The following is a 22,492-nucleotide window of genomic DNA, read 5'->3' as shown; positions in this document are numbered from 1 at the left end:
ATTTGAAATGATGTTAGAGAATTGTGACTCTTTCCCTGAAATGTGGCTCTCTCTACAATGATGCTGACGCAGTTTCAGAACTCAAAGTCCACAGGGCTTAGCTTTTAAAAAGCTTGTTTAGGAAACAATGTTAGAGGGAATGGGAGCCCATAGCGAGGGTCTGTAAAAATCCATTTTATAACACAGGTAGTCCCTGGATGCACAGAGATGGGCAACAGTGTCAGTACCTGTTTAAACGTGGTTCTTTAGCTATGTGCTAACACAATTTCAAATCTCAGTGTTTAATGGGCCTAAGATGGCAACGAATGGTCTTCATTTCATTTTCCTTTCTCCGTCTCTCTTGTTCCCTTTTGTATCCATCTAGGTGTTTCTTTCTGCAAAGCAGGACAAATTAATACTCTAACTATGCCTGGCTGTGGTATAAAGGGCGGAAAGCATGTGGTGTTATTAGCAGTAGTAGCATGGTGGGGTCAGATCCTCAAAGGCATTTTGGCACCTAAACTGGGAGTTAGGCATGTCTGAATCCTTGTGAAGAAGCTGAGCCATACTGCCTTTCGGTCTCAGCTGAGATCAGACACCTTGGGCGGCAGCGAGGTGTCGTATGTGGCTCAGGTAGATATTTGTCGTGGCATCTGAGCAAGCAGGAAAGCTGTGGATTCAGGACTGTGAAATATGTAGTGCCCTGAGTGCCATAATTACATACCCCTGGTGTTGATGCAGCTAGGTCAACAGAAGAATTCGTCTGTCGACCTGGTTACCACCTCTTGGAGAGATGGATTAACTGCATTGATGAGAAAACCCCTTCCACTAATGTAGGAAGCGTCTACACTACAGCGGCATAGCTGCAGCATGGTAGGTGTGTTGCTGTAGCAGTTGTGATGGAGACATACCCTTAGATCTCTATTTGCAGTGGAGCCAGGTTTATGGCGGCACTAGGGACAGAACGCTGGCAGTTTGCACCTTCCGTGCTCTGGGTTGCAGGGAGCTGGTTCAGCCTCTGGAACAGACTAGGGCAAACCCCCTTGCTGGCCCATCCTGCTGTGGAATGGTCCCTGCTCTGGGGTTCCATAGGCCTGATCTATACACCATGTTGCAACCATTTAACGATTGGTGTAGGGTTTTTTTAATGATTTAGGGCTGGTCTAAACACTGGGTTTTTTTTTGTGCTAGTTAAATTACAACTGTTTAGAAATGGCTATAACTGACTCAATGTAACCCCTCGTGTGGGGTCAACGTGATTTACATTTAAACTGGCTGTTTTCTCATCTAGACAAGCCCCTTGTGTCAGTGCCCACTCCGGCTCCTGCAGAAGGTCTCTGGCACCAGGGATATTCCCCCCGGGTGACCTAACTGCCTCTCTGCAGCCCCTTTGAGCTGGACAGCACAGGGCTGGATTCTCCTTAATGGAGTCACTCCAGATTGATATTGGCGTAACTTGTAGGCGGTTCATTCCATTTTTAATTCTTCAGCAAATCTGTCGCCGTGTCATTCTGCTCTTGCTGTTTTTATCATTCCAGTTCTCTTTACAACCGGTGAAGCTGTCTGTTTGCAACGCCTGTTCTTGGAGACCCAGGCTGAGTGGCTGAATACATCCTCCCTACCTAAGCACTTTTAAATAAAGATCATGCCATTGCTAAGTGACTTGCCCAAAGTCACACAGACAGCTGTGGCAGAGCCAGACTTTCCGGGTCCCAGTGCCTTAACCCCAAAATCTTCCCTCCTTTTGGATAAAGGGTGCATAAAATATTCTCCTTCTGATGGAGGTAAAAGGAATCACTGGCTGGCCTTCAGTGGCAGAATGATTCCCTTTACTGCCTAGTAATAATGATATAAAACCACAATATTTATTGAGTTCCTCACCCCCTTATGAAGATCCCAAGGTACATTAACATCCAGACTGGTGCCATTTGCAATTCCAGAAGGGTTAATAGAATAGTAGACCTTTTCCTCTCCTTCCCCTTTCTCTTTGGACTTTTAATCATTTTCTCCTTGGCTTGTTTACTCAGCTCTTTTTAGCATGTGTTGCTATGCAAAGTTGGAAGGAGCTGTTTGGACAGAGGAGGTGTTTGTATATTTGAAGTTCAGCAAAATCAAGGTTTGACTTGCTAGCATTTCCTTTGCAGGCCGCTCAGCTGTCAAAGGTTGTTTTCTTTAAAAGAATGTTTCCAACTGTTTTCGCTGTCAATCCCTGCTAGAGGGTCAGAAATAAAGGCAGGAAAACCCTTTACGGTATAGAGCGACCTGGACAGGGGGCTTAAAAATGGCTGAGTTATTCTGAAAGTGAGGAGCCTGTTGTACTTCTTTAGAAGAGGTGTCCAATCCAGTGGTTTATTTTTGTGATAATGATTTTTATTTATATGATAGTAGCACCTAGCGATCCCAGTGGATACTGGGACCAGACACCTAGTAGGAGACAGTTCCTACCCTAACATTCTCAGTAGAGAAGACAGACAAAGGGTGTGGGATGGACAGAGGTGAAGTGACTTGCTCCAAGTCACACTGCAGCTCAGTGGCAGATTAAGGAATGGACCCCCAGGTCCTTGGGTACCAGCTGAGTGCCCTAGACCGTGTTGCCTCGCGATAATACCAACACTCTGTAGCTATCGTGCTTTTCATCTGGCGCTTTCCATTTTACAGATGAAGAAACTGAGGCACTGGGTAGTCGGGTGACTTGCTCAACCTCACGCAATGAGTCCGTGGCAGAATCAGGAAGAGTCAAGTTCTCCTTGTCTCTTAGTCCCCTACATGTGCTGCTTCCCTGACTCAATGAAATCCCAGGCAGATGAATGTCTACTGCTATTAGCCATGGACCAATGGCAGAAGCAGTTGCCTTGGAAATGGTGCTTCCTTGGGAAGAGAAAAGCAGGAGAGGGGAAAGAGACTTCAAGCCAGAAGGGGACCATCATGGTCATCTAGTCTGATCTCCTTCTCCTGTATAACACAGGCCACAGGTGAAGATATGCGAACAAGTGATTCCTGATCCCTGCTTCAGAAGCTGCTAAGATTGCTGATAGGGGAAACCCCCATAAAGTATTTCTGCATGTTGTTGGTCATTTAATCACCCAGCAACAACAACAAAAATCACAGGGTGAAATGTCATGGCAAGGAACCAGCTACCACCGAGCCAATTCATTTGCAGTTCTCGTTAATTTGGGCTGACCTTTATTCAAATGTCTACCATAAATGTATTCACAATTCAGACATTTGACTTTGTTTTGGTCGACGCTACTCTAATGTGGCTTTTTCTGCATAGCTCTCTCTTTTATGGTAATCAGATGTACTGCCAACTCTTCCCTTGCTATGTACACCAGCGAAGGGAACCAGATGCTTCTTGTTTTCCTCTGAAATATATCTGAACGTTGTTTTTGTTTAGTGTTTCAGAGGGTTTGGCTAAAAGACAATATTTCATAAATATGGTCTGCCCTGCGCCCTGTTTCCCAACTTACTAATAGTTTTGGCTGCAGTTCCCATCGTGATTTGAAATCTCTCCTCATCCTCATGTAAATGAGCCCACTGCGAAAGCAGGCCGTTTAATTCCTCTCATGTGTCCTGCTTTAGTTTTCATTCCGAATCAGTCATTCCATGTGAAAGGGTAAAGGCAGCAAACAGAGCTGACTTGACAGCTTTGTTCTCAGGCACCTCGGCCAGGCGTTGGCCAATGAGGAAACTTCCTTGAAAGTCATTAATTTTGTGTCTAGCACTGACAATGAGGGGAGAAAGCCATAAAATTACAGCAGGAGTTGGCGTGCACATTGAGCCTGGACTGCTGCAAAATCCTTGTCTCCAGCAGTGTTAATAAGCTGTGCAATTAGCCGAATGGCCTTGTGAAAGCTTTTTGTAATGTGCTAAGGGCCAATTTATTTTCAAAGCCTAATGCAACAGATGAGGCAAAATGCATGCATGCCCCTAGCATCTGAGTACCCACATTAAGTATTGCACTTTTGAGCACCAATTTGCACATTCAGTGACTAGATTTGCATGCGTGGGTGCTAGTTTGCACAATACAGGTTTTGCCCTGGGTTCAGTGGGAGTTGAGGGTGCTCAGTGTGGTGCAGGATTCAGTTCAATTTTCCCATCAGTCAAATGGGGATAGTATTTACCCACCTCTGTGAAGCACTTTGGGCTGGACTCTGACTCTAGGCATAGCCTTGAGCAAGGGGTAGTGTGTAAATACTATTACCCCAGGAATAGCCCCGGGAGGCATTTAGCCTACAGACATCCACGTCCTTGTCACAATCCCTCCCCTTCTTTTGCCTTGTCCCCGGGAGATGGTGTTTTAGTGCTAGCCATCGCAGTAGATTGTTCGCTTTGGCTCACCCTGGCCAGTGAGCAGAAGGAGGGAACCAAGACTCTGGCTTCAGGGAGGGAGGAAGTGGGGAAGCTGCCCCACTTAACCCTATGTGTGCAGAACCAAGAGCCAGGTAGTCCATGAAGGTTATAAAGGGAGTTCTTATCCCTTCTTCCTTGGATGCATAGTCAGAGTCTAGCCCTTGGGATCTATCAATGGAAAGCACTATCTATGAATTATGTATTAGTGTATTTCTGTGTATGGGAATGCTGCTTCCCAAGATGAAAACCCCAGTAAACTACGAGTATTCGGTGATTAAAAAGGAATACTAGGTAGGTTTATTCTCCCTGTATTCACTCCCTGCTGATTCTATTTGAGTCTGGGTCTCTCTAAGATGTACAGTAGCCTCAGGTGGTCCTGTAGTTAAGCACTACTCAGGAAAATGAGGTTCAACTCCCAGTTCTGCCACAGTCGCTCTGTGTGACCTTGAACAAGTCACTTAATTTCTCATGCCTTGGTTCCCCATCTGTAAAATGGGGTTAATATTTCCTCCCTGACTGTCTTGTCTATTTAAATTGCACACTCTCTGTGGCAGGGACTGTGTCTATACAGTACCTAATTCATTTGGGGCCTCTAGGCACTAGTGTAATAAAAATAAGAAGAAGCCATGTTGAGAAAACTTGTGAAAAGTACCTAAGTGATAGGAGCCTAATTCTCATTGATTTCTAATGGGATTTAGGTGCCGAAAACATTTAGGCACCCTTGACAATTTTACACACACACCCTCCATAGCTGCTCCTATTTTTATCTCATCTCTGCTTTCACTGCTCTAATCTTCCTTTGCTCTCTCTCCTTTTCCATCTCCACTCCCCCGCCCCCCAATGCCTTAAAATCTTTTTATTGCCCTTTTCTTATTTTGGGTCTGATTGGGCTGTATTTCTTCTCCTGTGCCAGATTTATGAGTTGTCAAGAACTCCTGCCATATGTCTCTGACTGATGACAGATCCCTCCCCCCCCCGCCCCCAATCAGCGTCACTGCCGTTCTTCAGGTCCTTTAATATTGTAATGCTGAGACTATAGCTTTTATTTTCTTTCGGCTTTGGTCCTTCTGTAGAACTTTCAGGTATTTGATAATATTTCCCCCCACCCCCAACGTACACTGTGATCTGCAGCTGTTCTCATGCACTATTTTGCAGTGGATTTGTTCGTTGCGTATGACTGGGGGAGAAGGCGGGGGGGGGGGGGGAGCAAAGCATTACTGATGAATTTAGTTTTCCATAGGCTCAGACAATTCTTCAAAACTTGACAGGGATTGACGTTTTTTTCTTCAAAGCCATGATTTGCTGTGGAATTGTTGTGTTTTTTATTAACATACTAGCAGTGAGTGCTTAAAATGGTTGGCTTTGCAGATCCCTAACTTCTTTCTTTAATAAATGCATCTTAGGCTTACATTTTTTCCTCTCTGTGTCAGCGGGAGAGGGATGGGGGGGGACGGGGACTCTTTCTCCCCCTCAATTATACACAGACTCTGCTTAAATCATCCTGATTTCTCTCTGAGGTAGCGAGACTTTGGCTTTTAGAAGCTTGCCACACCAGAAGTTAATAAAGCGTCCCCATTGAAAAGGATAGATGCGCCATTGTGCTTGGGATTTCGTTGAAGAATGCCGGATTATTGCCGAGATATAAAGGGCTCCCCCGCGCTGTTAAGCACACTGGATGTCTTCCTAAAACATGGTTTTGAAATTCAATTGGCAATCGCTGTCCTTGAAGGGTGCTAAAGGGCTCACCACCTCTGTCCCGTATTGCTCGACGATTGCAATGGGCCGTCTCCTGGATGCTCTCCCAGAGTCTAGGGGAGCAAGAAGGAGATGGGACTGAAGTCAGCATAATGAGCTCCAGCATGGGTCCTGGAGCGCTGGCTGCTTCCACTAGAGTTAAAGGAGTATCTCCAGCCATTGGGGCAGTGGACAAATGCACAGGCCACTGGCTCTAAACAAAAAACCCACTAACTGATAGTAGTAGTAGTAAGCTCTTATCCTTTATCTGAATCTGCTGCTAGACATGAGGGGCAGAGGGGATGACAAACATAGCCAGCACGTGACATGTTCCATGTGCTCTTGCAAGAACAGGACAAGTGTAACTTCTCTCAATCATCAATAGGACTGTCCCAAAACACTGTAACATCACTACTGTGAGTTGTAGTGGTTTGGATCATAAATGTAGTAATAAAGTTTCTGTCCTCAGTTACACTATTATAACACCACTGAAGTCTGTAAGCAGAATCTGTAAGTAAGAGTGCCTGGTACAATGTACTTAAGTGGCACTCTTCATCTGTAGACACCACAGTGCTGTATAAAGTAGCTCGCTACAGATGGGGGACCTTAGGCACAGAGAACTCATGTGACTTGTTCCAAGTCACCCATCGGGTAAGTGGTAGCGCCAAGAATAGAACACATGTGTCCTAACCTATGAAAGTTTAACTATTGTTTTCACTGGGAACAGGAGAGTGCTTGGAGGCCGACTGGGCATGACCTATAGGCAGAATGTAGCTCTCTGGCCCAAAGCCAACTGTACACTACAAACCTTTGCCAGCCTGGGCCGAAGAGGTGTGAGCTGTGACCGGCACATAGATGAAGTTATACTGGCCAAAGTGCACTTTTACCAGCGTAGTTTATTTCACTTTGGGGGGTGGGGGGGTGGAGGAGGCTGGCTGTAATAAGCTATGCCAGCAAAAGCACAGTTTGGGCCAGTATAAGCCGCATCCACACTAGGGGCACTTTGCTGGCATAGTATCCCCGTAGAGTTATACCAGCAAAGCCTTCCCAGCGTAGGCCTGGCCTGAGTGTCCTTAAGTGACAGTGGGGGAAATTCACCCTGGGGAAGAGGGACACTAGGCCTATGCACTTGTTATGTGCCACTTACACCTCAAAATAGGGCTTAAGATGGACGGGTGTGATGCACAGATCTCGTGCTGGCCCTCTGCACATGGGTGAAGTTCCTCTCTGTGCCTACGCAGCGTTACCTAATGGGCTCAATTCACCTCTGTAGGAAATGGTTGAGACCCGACCCCTTTGGCTGGTGGTGAATTTGGCATGGCCAATTTACTGTCTGCATCATGATACCTCGCTACAACCAGGTAAGTCAATGATGAAGTGCCAGCTCAGCGTTTTCAACAAAGCATTGTCAAGGTCAGATGCTCGGTATATTTTATGGTCTAGTTGCTTGGTATTTTTATGATATTATTAAAAATGAAATCGAGCTTCCCATGGAAGACCTACTGCTGTTTGAAATGCCTATGCATCTGTGCACGCTACGGAACATTTAGTGCAGGGTAGCAGGGTCCACATGGCCACTTAATGCGTGGCTGGCTGGCACGCTGAAGTCACACCACAGCTTGCTATGCGCTAAGTCTCCGTGTAAACAAGCCCTTACAACAGCTTGATGTGAACAGCTTGTGTCTTGAGATGGGTGTTCACATTTTCCAGGTGCCTTTCACTTGCCACAGGTGCCATAGGAAAGAAAACAGAGGACAATATTAGTGTCTCAGCACGGAGGCCAAAATGATGTAGGTGCCCAAATGTTAAGCACCTATGTAAGTGGCTTGGAAATCAATGGGAGTGGTTTGTTGCAGCACCGCGACAGGTTATTTAGGGGCTTAAATGTGGCTTTCAGGGGCAGCTTTAGGCAGCTAAATGTGAACCTTTTGGCTACAATTCATTCTGCAGTGATGTTTAGAGTTGGCCTAAGAAAACATATCTCCTGTGTATCTCCTTCTCTTCGAATGTCTGCTTCCTTTTTTCGTTGCTGCTGCTGCTTGGCTGTACTAATGTAGGGGCTAAAATGGTTATTACAGAGATCAAGGAAAAAACAAACAAAAAACCTGGCAGATCAAGGGATGGCTGCAAACAAATGGGCAGCCTATAAAGAAGCCAGAACATTGGGGGAGGCCTGGGGGTGGGAGAGTCTCAGTTACAGTGAGGAGTGATAGGAAGAGAGGCTGCTGGGGGTAAAGGAGCCTGCTTTGTTCTTGGATGTTGTACAAGGCTTGTTTTCTGACACAGCCTGTTAAGCAATCAACAAGATCAGAGACTTAACCCAATCAGGCAGCATAAAAAAAGAAATCCCACCCCTTGACGCATATGGGAGTGATTAGCCAGGTGGCAAAAGAAAACTCCAAGGATAGCCGTGAAAGCTTCAGCAAACCCAGGGATTCATGCCTGCTTTAAAAAAAAAGGGGTTGAAATTCCAATTAAATATCATAGCAAGTCACTTGGTTTTGCTATGCCCTATGGCCTGGTCTACAGTGGGGGGGGGGGGGGGGGGAAACAGTAAGACTTCCCTGGTAGCTACAACTGCCGGGGAGCAACTATGGTGGGTGCACTAGTGTGAACAGGAGGCACAGTCATCAACAGTCATTATTATTATCATGGTAGCATCTAAAGACCTTGCCCCCAGCAGGTCCTACTGGAGCCGCTACCTACGGTTCTTCCCCTTGGGAGCTGTAACCAATAATGAATTCAGAGACCCCAAATAGCCTTCTTAAAACAAAGTATTCTTTATTCTTAACAATAGGAAAAAGGCAAAGCATAAGTGAAGAGCTTTGTATTAAAAAAAAAAATCAAAAAATCTATATGTCTGTCTTATTGACCTGCCTTGGGGTCTGGGTGCTGCTAGTCTGCCTCTCAACAGACTCTGCCTCAGTCTTACCTCCTGTCCTTAGAATCATAGACTATCAGGATTGGAAGGGACCTCAGGAGGTCATCTAGTCCAACCCCCTGCTCAAAGCAGGACCAATCCCCAACTAAATCATTCCAGCCGGGCTTTGTCAAGCCGGGCCTTAAAAACCTCTAAGGAAGGAGATTCCACCACCTCCCTAGGTAACCCATTCCAGTGCTTCACCACCCTCCTAGTGAAAAAGTTTTTCCTAATATCCTAAACCTCCCCCACTGCAACTTGAGACCATTGCTCCTTTTTCTGCCATCTGGTACCACTGAGAACAGTCTAGCTCCATCCTCTTTGGAACCCCCTTTCAGGTAGTTGAAAACAGCTATCAAATCCCCCCTCATTCTTCTCTTCTGCAGACTAAATAATCCCAGTTTCCTCAGCCTCTCCTCATAAATCATGTGCTCCAGCCCCCTAATCATTTTTGTTGCCCTCCGTTGGACTCTTTCCAATTTTTCCACATCCTTCTTGTAGCATGGGGCCCAAAACTGGACACAGTACTCCAGATGAGGCCTCACCAATGCCGAATAGAGGGGAATGATCACGTCCCTCGATCTGCTGGCAATGCTCCTACTTATACAGCCCAAAATGCCATTATCCTTTTTGGCAACAAGGGCACACTGTTGACTCATATCCAGCTTCTCATCCACTGTAACCCCTAGGTCCCCTTCAGGGGCTCCCTTTTTAAACCAGCCAATGGTCTTGGTTCTGTCCTGTGCCTGGTGATACCAGCTGAGTGATCGAGATACACTTCAAAGCTGAGGGCTCTGCATTGTGTCTTAACTCTTGAAAAGTTTGCCAGGAAGGGATGTGAATATTGGGACCCATCCTCACTTTCTGGGTGCAAATCGTGGCAAATCAGCTAGTGAATGAACACACGCTATGCGTACAGAGAACACAATGAGCCAGTCAAGATATTTTAGTTCTAAATTGTTACAGACACTGTAACAGCAGAGCCAGGTGAAGGCTTAAGTTAGCAGTTACAGTGGTCTGAGTCACCATTTTTAGGAGGCTTTCCCAAGCACAGGGATGGCGTGAGAGCACAAGCTATGTGTGTGTATGGGATAGCTGGGAATCGTGAAGGTGAGTGTTACTGTAGCTATAAGACCCATGATCTCAAAGGTAGGTCATGGCTAATTGGTGCAGAGCCTTGGAGGTCTTCCACGCCCTGTGTGACATTCTAACTCCTGCTTACAAGAGTCTGTCTACACTTGAGTTTAACTCCAATTAATGGAGTGCCAGTCAAGTGCCGTATGTTTGTGGTTTACTAGAGCACAGTGAAGGCAGCCAGCGGCTATTACTCGGGGCTTTGCCTACAGACGTAGGTGCCCAAGAATAAACATTTGTGGGTTGTCCAGACTAGACCCACATATTAGATAACTCGGTTCATTAGCAATCACTTAACTTGAGTTAAGGAACTTGATTGCAGACAAACCCTTAGATTATATAGGGGTAAAAAAAACCTCCACCCACCTCTGCCCCATCTCCTCTGGCGTTCCGGTTGTTGGTCTCATAGGCAGGACTGTGACTTCACCAGTAGTGTTCATGGTAGGTATTTTTTGGCATAAAAGCCAGTATAGCCATAATGTATTTGTTTAATTCATTTGAATATTTGATAGACGAAGTGCCCGGGTGACAAGAAACTAATTAAAAATCAGAAAGACAAGATCTTAGGGGAGAGAAAGTGAATAAGCAGGGGAGAGCCACAGGCTGCGCTACCTGCTCCTGCCAGTAATTAATTAATTACTAATCCATTCATTAGTTCAGACCTGGAGTTGGGTCCCCGTCTCCTCACTGTCCCCCCTCGTTCCTTAGAGAATGTGTTTTATTTAAAAATTCCTCATTGAAACAAAACTCAGAGCATTTTTTTTTTTTAAAACAAAAAAGCACGTTAGATTGGAATGTGTTCTGGAGTGGCTGGAGCCCAGTCTCTCAGCAATCTGAAAATGGGGAAATCTATTGCATTAGATTGTTAGGCCTTTGATTACTCTTGTATCACAATAGAAGCCCCCTCCCTGCCACTTCCCTGTCACTTGCAGATGGTGTCAGGATTAGGCTGTGGCACATCATCATTGTTCTCCAGAGTGCAAACGCAACAGAAAAGGGGCATCACCTGCTTTCAAACCTCCATTAAAAAAAACATTAAACCTGGTAACAATGAGAGGATTTTGGTTTTCTGGAGTGGATGGTTAATGCTCCCTGGAGTATTGGCAGAGCTGTATCCCCATCTATTACATTTTAAATGCAACTGCTTTGCCTCCCATTTTTCTATTACCTGCTTTTTGCTCTCCACTTTAGCAGTGGGGACTCTTGAACAGCAGTGATTTACAGGCTGTGTTATGGCAGGACAGGTCTGACACTGATGGAGTTGCTTATCTCCCTTCTGTGTCCCGCTAGATGACAGCCTCTCCCTCAGGTATCAATCAGCGCATCAGTTCTTTATTCCTAGGTGAGGGAAGAGCTGTCAGGGTTGAATTCTGACTGTCATCTTCATCTAAACTGCCAGCTGCCCTTCATTGCTTAAAGAGGGTCTTTTACGCCCAGAGGGCCAACGCTTTGAACATGGCGAGAGTCACAACTTCTGCAAAATTTCATTTGCTTTGGAGGTGGCTGGGCCTGATTGGCTTTAATTTGTGAGGCCATCCATAAGTAAACAGGAATTTTCCTCAGCCCTGCTTCCCCCTGTCACGGTAATGGCTGCAATCTTCGCCCTAACTCGGTCATTGACAGGCTGATGCAGCCGAAACAATTGTGATGTCATTACTGCTGTGAGATGCTGAAGATAGGCTAGACATGCAAATGTCTTGGAACAAACAGAGCCAGCAAGACGATTTAAAATGCCAGTAGGCAGCGGCCAGGACGTCCTCCCACTGTAAAGGGAGGGGAAGAAAGAATCCGCTCTGTGCATGAGCCTGGCTTTCAGCTCAGTCCCAACTGCAATGACGCTTTCCTTTCACTGTACTGAAAAATGAACACGCTGACACTAACGCTGGATGGGCTTTAGACAATCTACATATTGTAGGAGGCTTCCAAAGCACTGAAAAGGCAGTGCAAGGCTCTGGGGCGTTACCTGTCAAGAGCTACAATTGCCTTACGCCCAAGGACCATTGCATGATGGAATGGTCAGGTCCAGCACGGGCACTTTGCTAGGTGGTTTGATCGCACATCACTGGACTGTGTGTAAGAGCTGGTCTTGGCTGCAGTGTTTGGGAGCAGTGTAGTGACCGTACTAGAATTAGAATATGATGTGGTATTATCTACACAGGTTAGACCAAGCCACGTCCTAGCACACTTGGGCCCCTCCTGTATTATGTGGGTGTGATTAAAGCCCAAAACTGGGACACAGTCACTTTGGGATTCAATTTCTAGAGCTGCCACAGACTCCAGGGAAGCCAGGATCTCCGTTTCCACTCTAAAGTGGGAAAGGAATAATTCAGTTGTCACTCCTGTCTATTTAGACTGTAAGCTCCTTGTGACAGGGGAATGCGTTTTGCCCAGCACCTGGTGAAAAAGGTCCTGGACCCCTGGATGTTGGTTGGCCTTTGGTAACACTATAAGGCAAGTAGTTCTAGTAACCAGGGTGGGGAGAAATGACATGTTCCTTTTAAAAACTAGGGACAAATTCTAGTCTCAGCTATGCCACTGGAAATCCAGAGTAACTCCATTTAAGTCCGTAGAATTTCTTTGTAAACAGCCCCCACCGCTCCCAGCTGTAACAAAGCTCCTTGGCATTGTCATGGCAGCTTGGGCTCCTGTGTACATACACAATGCCAAACCATATTACAGGGTAGTTGGTCATGATCATGTCATAACAGCCCCAACACTGAACATTTTACAGAGTGAGTAGTTCTTCTGTTCAGCCGCACCTTAGGCTGAAGTTTGGAACAGGAACACTCTAGGGGCTGATTTGCAAAGGCGAGAGACAGTGTGGCGGTTAGCAGAATCAGCGACAAGTACCAGGAGTCTTGGAGAATGTACCAGTAAAAGTTCATCTGTCTCGTGCTCTGAAAAAACAAAGGTTGCCTTTGCGTTTGACTTTGACGCCAGGTTTAGCTATCAGCCCATGTACACACGAATGACATTTAGGGAAGCGGAGAAGGGGAGAAATCCCTTTTAAGGAGTGACTCTTGCTCTATCCAGCTGCAGACTGTTGACCGACTCCTTGGTGACCTTCCACATAAGGCAAATGAGCCTTTAATATGGGAAGCAATCGTGGGGAATATTAATGAGTGGAATCTAATATTTGTACTATTAACATAATAGGAGACTTGACATTAAAAACTATGGCATAAACTTGCCAGATCTAGGCAGGTGCTTTGATAGGGTGTAAGCATGGGAGTAATGTGTTACCTGTTTACACCGGCTCGGAATGTAACTCAAGATGTTCTGCCAGGTGTCACTAGATGGTGCTGTTGTAGTCTTAGCATGCCAGCAAATATAGTCTTTAAAGCAGTGTTGTCTTGTTGTGGTGTGAGACAGAAATCCTTGAGAGATGCTGTGGCAGATAGTTTAATCTCATTCTTCTTCTCTATATTTGGCAGCACTTTGGGCACACAGCAGCTTCCTCGGCCGCGGGTATTGGCGTGTGGGCTGGTATGCCTGGAAGAGGGCACTGCCTGTGTCTGTGACTGCCTCTGCTTCCGAACTGGGGTGCATGTAAGTTACTTTGAATGGCTGCAGCGTTTATGTCACTAATTTCTCCTCTGCTAGGAAGCCAACCTGCCAGGGCCCTGATGCCTGCTACCACTTGGCAAAGGTACATTAGTGGCAGAAGGGGCAACAATGAATTATTTTAACCATAGCCTGGTTGATTAGGTAGCTAAAAGTCCTTCACTGTGCTACATTGAAACCCTCCACCCCATCGGTCCCGGGTGCAAATGTAGGCCAGACATCCATGTGACCAGTTAATGTGTACGCCGCAGTCTGCTCCATTGTGTAAGCAGGCGGTGCAGAAGCCTGGTCAGTCTCGGTCAGTTTGGGGAGGGGGGTGCAGTGTGGGGGGCTTGGCTGGGCCCCTCCAAGCAAGTGGGTCCTCAGGGAGCCCAGCTGGAACAGGCCCTGGGCTGGCTGATCGCACCACTCCTGAGGGGCCGGAGCGATTTCCCCACCCCGGGTCCAGCCCTGGCAGCACTGCTGGCTCAGTCCGGCAGACGCAGTCGCCTCCCAGCAAGCTGGTGAGTGCAGCCGGGAGGCAGAGCTTGGGGGCGTGGGTCTGGGGGGTGGGGAAGAGCTGTGTGTGCTGGGGCACTAGGGAGTGGGGGTTCTGTGTGGGGTGCTGGGCAGGGCGCTGTGCATTTGTGGCAGGGGAGTGCTGGGCACAGTGAGTCTGGGGGGACTCTGGCCATAGGAAATTGGGTGTGTGTTCCGGTGTTGAGCGGGGGGGGGGGGGCCGTGTGGCCCGGCATGGGCCCACCCCCGAGGGGAAGGGGCAGGCTGACAGCACAGGGCCGGGCAGTCACTGTGCGTCTGGCAACTGCCAGTTTGTAAATAATGCCCTTGCACTGGGCTGGGCGGAGCTGGGCCACCCCTGCCATGCCAGGCCCCTGACCGACACCTCCCCTCCCCCCATGCCGTGCTCCATTGCCCCATAGGGGCCCACAAATGTTTGGGGCCGGGTCCACAAAAGGTTAAGCCGGCCCTGATCCTACTCCAAACCACAAGAAAACTGGCTCAGGGGATAATTGCTCTGAGCAGAGGTGAGCATGGAGGAAGACTTGAGTTTCTTCCTTCTGTGCTGATAAGCAGAGTTTGTCTACACTCTTTCGGGAGGGGGCGGGGGGCGTAAGCTGTGAAATGGTCATAGAATTTTTGTTTTGATCCATCTTTCAGTCACACCAAGGACCCACAGTGTATGTGGTTGGGGGAGGCGGAGGAGGGATAACAAAAGAGAGAGGATTTCTAATGAAGGGGTGTGTGTGATTAGTATAGGCCTCCCTGGCAAGGGGCTGGTTGTAACAACCTCTGTCAAACACACAGGCGGTAACAGCATAGCTGAGCATTCCACCCCCAAGAACTAGCCATTTGTTCTGGCACCAGCTGAGATAACCGCATGAAATATGTGGGAATGGAAAGGCAAAGTGTCACTTTCATCACTTCATCACCATCCCCGCCACCAGGGCCCAGACTGGCCCCAGGATCCAGCTGGACCATGTTTTGGCCTAATCATGTCTGCACTGGGTCCAGTTTCAGACCTCTGCCATTCCTGAAGCTGGCTCAGCCTTCCACCCTGCCTGTGTCAACATCTTCAGCAGGACGCAGATAAGAAGGAAAAGTTCTCTGTAAACAATGGAGTGCGGCATGCCAGGAGGCATTTTTTTAAGTCAGTGGAAATGCCAAAGCTCCTGCCCCAAGGACACCGAGCTGCAAAAAATGCAAGACTTGTAACTTGTTTTCTTTTTCAGAACCTTATTTTTGTCCTGAAGATTAGTAATTAGGCCAACAGTCAAACAGCTTCCAGGCTTCTAAAAGGTGACGGCAGGCTCGCACTGGCATGGGGGTTGTGTCTATAACAGGATCACCAATGAAATCAGGCTTCACAGGTCTATCCATGGAATGGGCAGTTAGGGCAACTGCATTGGACGCTGTCCTGCAATGCCTCACCACCATCCCTCCTCCCTGAGCTAGAGTCGCTAGAGGGCTGAGGAGGCAGTCAAACCCTCCTGGCCATTCCCTTGCTGACTTCAGGACTGGGTGTGACAATTAGAGTGGGATTAGTGCCAGCGGTGAAGATCACTGGTGCCATCTACAGCTGTTAACTGAGCCCAGCAGCTTACTTCACCTACAACAAATTCACCAAACTAGGGAGTTTTGGTTACTACTGACCTGGGGCAATTTAAACTAGCAATAGCGAGGCAGAAGAGCCAATCTCCTGCTCTGTCCAGTCTCCCTTTAGACAAGCGATTTAAAACTCCAGCATGAGTCCTGCAGCTTTGCCTTTGCTAACAGTTTGCCTCAGGCATGTAGGTCGATGGGATACTTTGGATCCTCTGTTGAAAACCCAAGAAGTCCCACTCCCCCCCCCCCCCCGCCTCTTTCCAGAGTTTAAAGGAGAGTCCAATGGAAACACAAGCTGGACGTTCAGTCCACCTCAGCTGGAGACGTGTTTCACTCTAGTGAACCCTCTCAGCCTTACCCAGCAGCTTCACCCTCCCCAGAGCACATTAGTAACGATTTGACCTTCGTGGAATCAATCAATAGTCTTTTGTCCTTACCAGGCCTAATCAGGGTAAAGATTCCTGCAGGGCTGGATTTGAGAGGGCAGGAAAGCAGGATGTCCTTCCTCCTTGGGACGCCTCCTGCCTCTAAATGAATTCTAGTTCCATCAGTGGGCCTCCAGCCAAGCTGTACCGTACTGCCTCAGGACTTTTCCTTCTACCTCCTTCTTAATGTCTTTCTCCTGCCTGCTCTAAGAACCCTCCCAAGCTCCATGCCTCAGGCCAGCTATCTGGCCCTGATGGAGATCTTGGTCTTACTGCTACCCAAACTTCACTAGAGTGAGCCATAGCCTTGCCTTGTAGACATTCCCAAAAGCATGTGATTTCCATCTGGGGTTACATCATTCCTCAGCCCTGCCTCAAAACTACATTTCCCTGGGTTCCTTTGCGTTAACAGGCCAAGCCACCCATAACTGGGGGCTCACAACACACCCACATAAAGACGCCAGCATACTCCCCACCCCTTACTTTTAAGTTTTCCTTTTACAAAACAAACTGGAACAGCCTCTCTACTGTAATGTTTATTAAATAGGCATTTTTAAAGGGTTTTTATACAAATCATATAAACACAGTTTGATTTGTCTTTTTACACTGAAGAATCACAGTAAAAGAGCTGAAGCTCATATGTCCTGGCTCAGCCAGTGAATGGTTGACTACCTTGCACTGCAAACCTTGGAAAAGTTCAGCTTCTGCATACAGTTTCTTAAGGGTTAATTCCCATGCTCACCTCCCTGCAAAATGAAATCAGCAACATGACAAACATGCCTGTTAGTAATGATTACCTGACACTGGGAGGGTGTGGAGATAACATACATCAGCAAAGGCATTATTAACACTGCGTTATTAGTGTATTTTGGAAAGGGCATTGCTTGAGAACATGGGTTAACAAATAGTTTGTATTTGCAGATGAGACTGCACCAATTTTATTTTTCCTGTTAAAGTTACAAGCAAACACAGTGATTATACTGTATTAGAACAGTAAAGCACACAGCAGCGGTAAGTGAGGTATCAGCTATGCAGCATTATTGGCCTGTTTCTGCTCAGCAAGTGTGCACATTCAGGTCCCTGTACCAACCCACGTGGACTTGAAATGCAGGACTCTTATGGGGTGTGCTTTTCCATTAAGCACAGCTTGGCTAGGTCCCTCCCAAATTAGTGCCACGAACAGCAGTACTCTCCTGCCCCAGACCAGAGCTACAGTAACATTATTCAGTCCCACGTAATCATTCACATACACAATACATACAGAGAATTCACGTGTGCATAAACACACATCAAACTGACTCTATGTATATACGACCTCTCCCCCTCTAGCTGCCTACTAGACACTGTAACATTACCATATATTAGTGACTATTGTTTCTATAAGTTGACTTTTACAGGTGGGTGACTATGGTCATTTTCCATTCACCCTTCCCCTTTTGTGTGATTTAGAAGAGGGATAAAGTTGATGAGTAGCAGCAATCCACCTTTGAAATGGTCTGATACATTTTACTATCACTGTGTGTATGGTTGGTGGGTTTAGTTTTTTTGGGGGGGGCAGAGTAATGGGTAGTTTGTGTGTGGAGAATGACCACGCTAAAGTGACCAATTTTTCAAAATAAAAAAAACGGGATGGTTTTGTGCCAATTTTTTTTTAGGGACATGAAATAGTCACATACTAGATAAGAATGCACTTTTCAAAAAGTGTGTGTAAGTGTCACACCTGCCAGCTTCCAACTCAACAAGGGTCCATGCTTATTTTTCAGGCGGATTTTTCCAAGTGAGCTTTTCATGAAACTCTCAACAAGAGCCATTAACATTCATGGTGAGCTAAAGAACCCCTGAATTGTGCCCACAGTCATTCTACTTCTTTTCTCTTCACTCCAAATGCTGCTCATCACACTGAGCACTTGCTCTACTGGCTGGCTTGTTCCTAGTACACAGAGCAAATGCTACTCCATCTAGCGTTATGCCCAGAAAACTTTGAGACTGTAAAAAAAACAAAACAAAAATACTTTGATATCTGAAATGAAAAGCGAAGCCACGTCAGGTTCTCACAAGAAGATCCTGGAAGATCATATGAAAACAACAGGATATATGGACCCTTTAGGAATAAAATTGGGTGTTGGGTTCTTGCTGGCATATGGATAATCCATGTGCAGTAATATGGAAACATTCATATAGATAACCCAGCTGTATTAAAACTGAAATAACATCATTGATGTGAAACCAGGGATTTTAAACCTTTTCATTTACTACACTATGGACATAACACATCTCTTGTGTGGCATGATCACACAGACACAGAGAGAAAATATAGCCAGACCACTTGCAAGTACAAAGACAAGACTCTTCAATTAGGCTCTACCCAGTAGAGCGCCCATGAAGAATATATTACGAAGAGGGGAAGGATGAACGCCTTGCTTGTAGTCTGATACATCACTGATCTCTAGACATAGAAACACTATGTTTTTCTAAGGCACTTGATTAACAAACAAAACAAAACACCACATAATTTTGTTGTTGGTGTTGGCAACAGGTCAGAAGCAGAGCACTTCGCTCTGAAGGGATGAGAAGATGACCGCATTTTGGTCTAAACTGTTTACTTGATATCCAGACTGGAGTCTTGCAGCTCATACCTGACTCCGTGGAAAGCAGAGGAAGTTACCATAACCCAAAGGAGAAAGAATGGTTACCTTCTTAGTAGGGCAGTCAATTAATCTAAGTGTGTTGGGTCTCACCCCGCACCACATCCCACTCCACGGAATGGTGCATGATAATAGTTAATTTTTTCCTTCTTATTCTGAGAATTTAAATATATAGCTATATATATAGCAGACCATTCTCTCAAAAAAGCCATCTCCAGAGTCTTGGGAACCTTACAATTGTGTGTCTTTTGTTTGCTGCAATTTTCTTATATATATACTTTAAAAAAGGATAAAAGAAATAAAAAGAGCCCTTCTGAGGAAGGTCGCTGCTGTTTCAATCCAAGTTCTGGATTTAATAAATGGCTCTTATTCATAAATCACTTTAAGGCTCTTCAGCTTCTCTCCGAGGGGTGCGTCTACATGTAAGGTTTCCTTTCTATTTTGCTTCTTAATCTCTTAAGAAAGCACGGCTGTTTCCATTGACCCTAAAATTGGTGTAATTCTTTCCACCCCCTACGCCGCCTGGATATGGAAAGTTAAAGGCAACAACCTGCTTTCATTTTAGGCGTAGAAAGTGCAGCTCGCCAGATTTGTATAACGTGCACCAAGAACAAATCCCTTAACTCAAAAGAATATCTGAATGGGGAGAGAAGCGGGATGGGCTTTTGTGTGTGTGTTATTTCTAAAGACAGAATGGCTGAGGAATTTTCAGCCACGTATTCCGGAAAGGAAGTGGGAAATAATGATCAACATTTTATTTCTCACATCCAAAAGGTAAAGCAACATTTCCTTGGACACGTCTCAATCATTCACATAAAGGGGCAGGGGAGCATCTGAGCTCCTTTCCTTGTTCCAACACAGTTCTCATCATTAAAATAATTATTCAGCTACCGTAGTCCTTGCAGATTGTAATCCACTTACTGGAGTCTACAACTGTAGTTTACGACAGGGGCCTCATGCCCATGCCCCCTTCTGTATTCCAGATTGGTTTGAGATTATGGCATTCCATTCCCATAGACAACAAGTAATCTTCACCAGCTACTTTCGCTGGAATGAAATGTCACATGTGATTCCGGTGCAATCAGTCATGCCTCAGAACAGCACTTCTGGTGGTTCATTTTGACTTTGTGCTTGATGCCATCATACAGCTCAAAGTTGTAGTTCTCCAGGGTAGTGGAGCTTCGAGAGGAAAGACCAGTATAGGAGCATGTACAGTAGAGCAATAACCCAGCACAAATGGCCCCTAGGAGAACTCCAAGCGAACTCATAGCTATGATGGTGACTAGGATTGGATCCAGAGTGTAGAGCCAGCTCTTGTCTTTGTCCAGCTTTGGGGCTACTGGAGAGTTAGTAGAGAACAGCGTAGTGTTGTTATCCAGACCAAAATAATCTGCAATATAATTGACAGAGATCATTTATTCACCTTCAACTTATTTGTAAATCACGGAATCTGCGATGGTCAGATTTAGGGCCAGATCCTCGGCTGGCGTAAATCAGCAGAGCTTTAAGTCAATGGAGCTAAAACAGTTTAAACCAGCTGAGGAGCTGACTTTTCAAGTGCAGTTGTAGTCAGAAATCTGGTTCTGTGGGAATCACCTCTCAGGGTCTCTGTGACCTGTCAAAGCTTCCATACCTAATTTGCTCCATTAACAAGACAAGATGCCATGTGAGCTCCAATTAATGTTTGAACGTTCAGTTCTGTTGGTGCCACCACAAAAACAGTTTGTCGACTTTGCAGTGCTGATAGTAGTGTAAAAAAAAAAAAAAAAAAAAGGAAAATTTGTGTTTTTTAGAAACTTAGAGGCCACTTGAATGGCACATACACAGTAATAGGGACAGCATATATTTAGTAACAAGGTGCCTGCTTTTATATAACCACTTTTTTTTACCATACCACATTTTAAGTCCTTGAGAAATAAACAGAGAAGGTGTTAAGCAGCATCACTATAAACGTTCCTATACTAAGTACATCGGTCTTGACTGAAAGGACGCTTCATCTATAGAAAGCACTCTTCCAACAGGGCCTTATCCTGCACCACTGGTGTCAATCGGAGCTTTGTTATTTATGACAATGGGCACAGGATCAGGCCCATACTTCCTATGCAATATCACTGTTGGGTTTCACTGAAGGCAAGAGTGTTACTTGTAACTACTATTGCAGTACATTTCCATCAGCAACTGAGACGTGTTCAAAACCCCGTAGGCACACACATTTGTTAATTCTCACAACAGCCCCTGTGAGGCAGGGGATAAGTATTATCATCCCAAGGCTGCCTAGTGAGGACTCCCAGACTTCAAACCCTATGCTCAGGTGAACTTCAGTCATAGGCTCCACAAAGACATAAGGGGCAGATTCTCAGGGGCCGTGAGCTGGGTTCAGTGGAACTACGCTGATTCACCAGTTGAAGATCTGGCCCGTTATTTTGATTAAAAAAAAAAAAAGGCCAAACCTCATCCCAAATCCTGAAATGAATCCCTAAGAATTTTTGAAGATTTGTAAAGTTCAATTACATTTAAGGCCCAGCTCTCCCTGCCTGAAGAGGTGTCTCCTTCCTTTGCTGAAATCAGCCAGTGTCTCTTAAACCGGCCGGCTGCTGTCTTAATCGTAATACTCTGCAGATCTCAAAGTACTTTGCTAAGGAGAGAAGAGTATTATTACCCCCACTTTGGAGAGGGGGAAACCAAAACACAGAGAGATTGATGACTGGCCCAAGGCCACCCAAAGAGCCAGTAGCAGAGTTGAACTAAAACTCTGCTCTCCTGATGCCAAGTCCTTTGCTGTGACCACTAGACCACACTGCTTCTTCAAATTTTGTAAACAATGTACACTGCTCCTAGGTCAGAGCAGAGGATTCTAAACAAGCTATGATCTGGGGGAAGAGTTGGAGCATGTGAGATTTTAACAGACCAGCCATTCAGAACCCACCCGATAGACCAGTGGCTCTCAATCTTTCCAGACAACTGTACCCCTTTAAGGAGTCTGATTTGTCTTGTGTACCCCCAAGTTTCACCTAACAAAAGCACAGTATTACTGAAAAATTGCTTACTTTCTCATTTTTAACGATATAATTATAAAATAAATCAACTGGAATATAAATATTGTACTTACATTTCAGTGTATAGTATATAGAGCAGTATAAACAAATCATTGTATGACATTTTAGTTTGTACTGACTTCATTAATGCTTTTAATGTAGCCTGTTGTAAAACTAGGCAAATATCTAGATGAGTTGATGTACCCCCTGGAAGACCTCAGTGCACCCCCAGGGATACATGTATTCCTGGTTGAGAATCACTGTGATTGTCAGGTGTGACACTGTCTGTCTACCCTCCCAATGATGGTTTATTACTAAATATAGAGAGTCGGTTTGGGATTGGGGAATGGGAGTTGAGGGGTAAGATGGTTTCTGGAGGGCTGTTAGGATCAGGAAGGGGGAACTGAGATGAGTGGGCCCCTTGGGGATTGGAACCATGTAATAATTAGAGATAGGAATGAACCAGAACCTGCAACATAAGTTTCCCCCTAAATTGTCCATTTTATACTTACCAGCTTCACTGTCATCTCCAGTGTCTCGCCCAGGGATTGCAAAGCCGTCCTCTAACCTTGGGAAGTCCACTAGAATGACAAAACATGTTTT

At 45.8% G+C, this 22,492-nt stretch overlaps 1 protein-coding gene across 1 annotated transcript in view; it reads right to left on the bottom strand.

Annotated features, from left to right (window-relative positions):
• Positions 1-19,546: 19,546 nt before the first annotated feature.
• Positions 19,547-22,492, bottom strand: part of NRP2 (neuropilin 2) — a 120,290-nt gene continuing 117,344 nt past the window's right edge. Inside the window, exons 16-17 of the mRNA XM_065413806.1 lie at positions 22,402-22,470; positions 19,547-20,244 (exon numbers count right to left, since the gene is read on the bottom strand). Of these exons, the coding sequence (XP_065269878.1) occupies positions 19,940-20,244; positions 22,402-22,470 (374 nt within the window). The 3' untranslated portion in view covers positions 19,547-19,939. The remainder of the gene's footprint in view (positions 20,245-22,401; positions 22,471-22,492) is intronic.

This window comes from Emys orbicularis, chromosome 11 (assembly GCF_028017835.1).
Source record: "Emys orbicularis isolate rEmyOrb1 chromosome 11, rEmyOrb1.hap1, whole genome shotgun sequence".
Lineage (NCBI taxonomy): Eukaryota > Metazoa > Chordata > Testudines > Emydidae > Emys > Emys orbicularis.
This window is presented reverse-complemented; position numbering and strand designations above follow the sequence as displayed.